Raw genomic sequence first — 4,935 nt, 5'->3', positions numbered from 1 at the left:
TAGAATTTACGAAATTCTATATTTATGGACCCAAACAAGGAAATTAGAGCATGTAATTTCTTAAATGCTGAGTTTTGTTTAAATTCCGAGTTTTTTTTCTCCATCCAAACACACTATAAAAGACTTATTAGTCACACCCTACAGTTCTTCTCCCTCCATGGCCTTATGAACCACAAAAGGTTGAGGTCCTTATCAAGTTCTAGGAAGTTATTTATGGAATTTGCAAGTTTTTTTAACACGCAGGAGTTCCTCTACAAGCCGCGAACTCCCTCTGCTTTCATAAGATGCTGGAATTGGTTGGCCAATATGGGCAGGGTCTGGTAGCACCTACAAGCCAGTTAATATCTGGTCGGTTTCTACAGGAGGAAATTGCAACTATCAAAAACTACCTATAGGGCTATAGGAGTATAAGGCATCCTGGGCAATTAGTGGTTGATCTATAATGGTGGACTGTTGGAAAGACATAGAGGGTAGAATGTTAAATAATTTTTTGGCTTCAGGCCCAAATGGTGTATACTTTGTTTCTTTAGTTGATGCCACTGAAATAGTTGAAGATTCTTCGAATTTATTTAAGCTGCTGGACAAAGTGGTTGAAGAGATGGGTGAGGAAAATGTAGTTCAGGCATTTGGTTTTGCGCCAAAAATATACTCAAACTCAACTCTTCTCCATTTATATGCACTATTTCTCATGCATAGAGATATTGAAGTAGATGAAGAAAAAATTATAGAAGTCATTGAAATTTTATGAAAGTCTATCAATGTCTATGAATTTTTTTTAATAAAACTCTATAAAAATCTGATATATTTTTGAAAGTCTATAAAAATTTGTCACTAAAAAAAAGTCTTTAAAAGTCATTATAAGTCAAAATTGAGTACACTCCTCTAAAACTCAAAGCCTGCTTGTTATATCCTTAATACTCACTAAGATCTTGAGCACCTTATCTTGTTTGGGTTATTTATTCTCCGAAATTAAAAAATAGAGAAATTCTAAATCTAAGATGATGAATTTGAATTTATCTCCAACATTGTAAAGAACAATTCACTACACCACAAAATAGTTGATGCCTTTATTTACTCACTTTACCCTTTAACACCAATTTTCTTTTATCTTTAAGAAAGGAAATAATAATAAAAGAAAGAAGCAAAAACCCCAAATCAACCCACCCACCCCCTCCATTCCTAAGTACTACACCATCAACGGCCCCTTTAGAGAGGATCCTAAGATTTTGGGGTCCTAAGGTGAATTTTAAAAATGGAACCCTCAACTCTTTATATACATTACTTGAGCTTAACATAATGTATAATTCTGTAAGATATCTATAAAATTTGGGGACACAAGGCAATTGTCTACTTCACCTACTTAAGGGCCACCGGTAACCCCATTTCACTAGCTGGTTGCAGACCTTAAGTTAAATATAAATGTTATAAATCGTTAAAGCTACAAGTCGGTTCATTATATTCAAGCAAATTAAATTGAAATACCAAATTTGAAATGACTAAACACAAAAAAATCATTTAAAATTTATGTAGTTCTCATACAAATACAAGATTTTATGAATGGTTAAATGTTATATTTATATTTTGGCCAAAAAAAATGTTATATTTATTAATCAAGTTGCCTTAAACTCTTCCATCCAATTCCAAATCCTTATAGAAAAAAGAAAAAAAAAAAAAAAAAAGACTTGGGTCTCTTGGACTTTGTTTGTAGCTGGGCCGCATACTGCTGGAGGATCTCCAAATTTGGTGGGCCTTTTTTTTTTATCGAGGGCATGTGGTAGGGTAGTTAGGCCCAGATTTCTTTATGTTATTCGAAGATGTTATGAAAAAAAAAATGGTGTTATCTTCACTCCCAAACCACCCTGTTGGGGGAGTTGGGGTAAAAACCTCCCAAACCTGCCATGACATGATGCCGGCCAAGGTCAGCAGACACCAGCTATTTGCTGTCGGTGGAAAAAATCTGTATAATCCGTCAGCTGTCGCTCTCAGACCGACAAGGTACTGTTGAAGCTAATAAAATATGAAATATACAAACCCAATAGGCAATAGCCATGCAATAAGCAATAGCCATGAAATATACAAACCAAATAAGCAATAGCCATGAAATATACAAACCCAATAGGCAATAGCCATGAAATATACAAACCAAATAAGCAATAGCCATGAAATATACAAACCCAATAGGCAATAGCCATGAAATATACAAACCCAATAAGCTCTTTCGAGTAGAAACAAAGGTACATCGCAGGCTACATTGTAAGCTCCCAAGTCCGAACTAGCTTTCCTATACATGTATTCATTCTTGTCTGTTACATTATCTTTTGTCGCTGGTTGATTAATATTCTATGTTCATGTTTTTTTGTTTGTTTCATTCTTGGCTGAACTTCTTAGGAGACACAGATTGGAAACTTTCTTAAAAAATTTGGGGCTGTCAACAACTCGTTTGAATCTTGCAAGGGAATAATATTATATGTAATTCTACATTAGATTTAACTCTATTGGGCCATATGGCATTCATATATGTGGATTGTAGTATACAGGCCATCTTGATAACATCAAAACATCAACATCACTCTCATGTACTTGATGATCAGCAATGACGACTCTGTCAAATGGGTAATTTTATATCTAGAGAGTGAGTTCATAGATAAGGATTTTGGAATAAGAAATTCAGAAGATGTTTAATTGATTCATGTTTATCTAGAGTTTGCTTAATATCTGAAACCTGCCAACTAGAATTGAGATTTTGAGAGCCCAAATTGTGAGTGAGTTTTCCTTTTGAGATGGCAAATGCTATGTTTTCGTTTGGGGAGTTCAATATTCGTGGAGTCGAGGATAAACTTAGCTCCACTGATAAAGGTTTTGAGAGTATGGAAGTGGAGAACATTGGGAAACAAGTTCAGTATTCTTATGAAGCAGACAATTGGGGGGACTCAGGGGGCTTTGGTTCCCTTTGTTCTGATTATGGATTTTATAGAAAGGACTCCACAGAAGGAGTCCCTTTTTCCAAGTATCAACAACAAGATCAGCATCAAGTGTTGATTTCAGACTATGGGCTATTTGATGACATGCAGTTTGATGCTCTCTCTCCACCATTGCAAGCATGCTTAGAGGAGATTGCAAAGCTTGAAGATATCCCAACTTTGATTCCACATGCTGAACCCAAGAGAGAAAAGCGAGACCCATTTTCCATAGCAGGGCTTGATCTCTTAAACAACTATGGAAGCGGGTTTAAACGGTTGAATGGGGAAAGAATTTTTGAGTCAAGCAATTATAGCGCATGCTCAGAGGTGGGAAGCAGGAAGTTATCAACTGAAGAAATCATGAGGGTGGCAGGAGCAAGGTTCATTCGGACTTCTTCCCAAATGGGTGATGTTCCATCCTTGCTTAGCCATCCTTTTGAATTCTTCTTTTCTGGCCTCTCAGATGAGGAGACTAAAGATGTGGAGCTTGTTCAATTCCTTCTTGCTTCTGCTGAGAAAGTAGGATATCAACAGTATGAGCGCGCAAGCAAATTGCTTAACCGCTGTGATATGCTGTCTTCCAGCACAGGGAATCCAGTGGAACGAGTAGTTTCTTTTTTTTCTGAAGCTCTTCGAGAGAAGATTGATCGAGAAACTGGAAGAGTCACACCAAAGGGTTTGAGGAACAAGAAGTCATTTGATATTGATAAGGCAATGATGAGTCTAAATGAGACCTGCCTTGCATGTCACAACCAGATTCCTTTCTCCCAAGTTGCACAATTTGCTGGAATTCAAGCCATTGTGGAAAGCATGGCTGAGACTAAGAAAGTACATGTAATTGATCTGGAAATCAGGACTGGGGTGCAATGGACAGTTCTGATGCAAGCCTTAGCATCTCGTTGTGATTGCCCACTTGAGCTTCTCAAGATAACTGCTGTTGGAACTACTTCTAAAGAATTAATTGAGAATACAGGTAAGAGGTTGGAGAGTTTTGCCCAAACCATGGACTTACCCTTTTCTTTCAAAACTGTGATGGTATCAGACATGCTAGATCTCAAAGAAGATATGTTTGAGCTAGATTCTGAAGAAAAAGTTGCTGTCTACTCTGAGTTCTTACTGAGGAGCATGGTTCCAAAGCCAGATCGACTGGAATCTACAATGAGAGTAATAAAAAACATCCATCCATGTATAACAGTGGTCAGTGAAGTTGAGGCAAATCACAATTCACCAGTTTTCGTGACCCGTTTCATTGAAGCCCTTTTCTTCTTTAGTGCATACTTTGACTGCGTGGAAACTTGCATGGAACGAAATGATCGAAACAGAATGAACTTAGAATCACAATACTTTGGGAGTGGAATTAGAAGTATTGTGGCAACTGAAGGAGACGAAAGGAAGATTCGACATGTGAAGATTGATGTTTGGAGGGCATTTTTTTCCCGGTATGGAATGGAGGAGATAGAATTGAGCTCATCATCCTTGTACCAAGCAGACCTGGTGCTTAAGAATTTTTCTTGTGGGAGTTCTTGCACACTCACTATGGATGGGAAATGCCTGCTTATTGGGTGGAAAGGCACACCTATCCATTCTCTTTCTGTTTGGAAATTTCTTTGACAATAATAAAAACTAGTTGGCATGTGGTTTTGAATCTCTCCTAACTCACATATTATTCCTTTCTTGGTTGAGCTTCAAACTTAGTTTCTGTATTATAATTGCGATTAGGGCCTGTACAGGTTATTCTTTTATGTATTTATTATCATTAATTGATTCATTGATGCCTTCACGACCCAGTTTTTGATTGAAGCATACTTCTTGCATAGTCCTACCTCACATTGCCATTGCTAGCCATGTGCTTTATTCAACTGAAATAGTTGATGGCACATATGATGGTTATGATGATGATTAAACATGCATTTGCTGTGTTGTTTACTTTCAGAATGTTTTCCCATGAGGGATTTCAACATAGGTGCAAATGCAA

At 37.1% G+C, this 4,935-nt stretch overlaps 1 protein-coding gene across 1 annotated transcript; it reads left to right on the top strand.

The window, feature by feature from the left end:
• The first annotated feature begins 1,860 nt into the window (after positions 1–1,860).
• Positions 1,861–4,691, top strand: LOC147294422 (DELLA protein RGL1-like). Its single transcript, XM_086232422.1, has 2 exons — positions 1,861–2,039; positions 2,120–4,691. The coding sequence occupies exon 2, from the start codon at positions 2,781–2,783 to the stop codon at positions 4,569–4,571; it is 1,791 nt and encodes a 596-aa protein (XP_086088548.1). The 5' UTR covers positions 1,861–2,039; positions 2,120–2,780; the 3' UTR covers positions 4,572–4,691.
• Positions 4,692–4,935: the final 244 nt, after the last annotated feature.

The sequence above is a fragment of the Dryas octopetala genome, chromosome 2 (genome assembly GCF_963921425.1).
Source record: "Dryas octopetala chromosome 2, drDryOcto1.1, whole genome shotgun sequence".
Classification (NCBI taxonomy): Eukaryota; Viridiplantae; Streptophyta; class Magnoliopsida; order Rosales; family Rosaceae; genus Dryas; species Dryas octopetala.
This window is presented reverse-complemented; position numbering and strand designations above follow the sequence as displayed.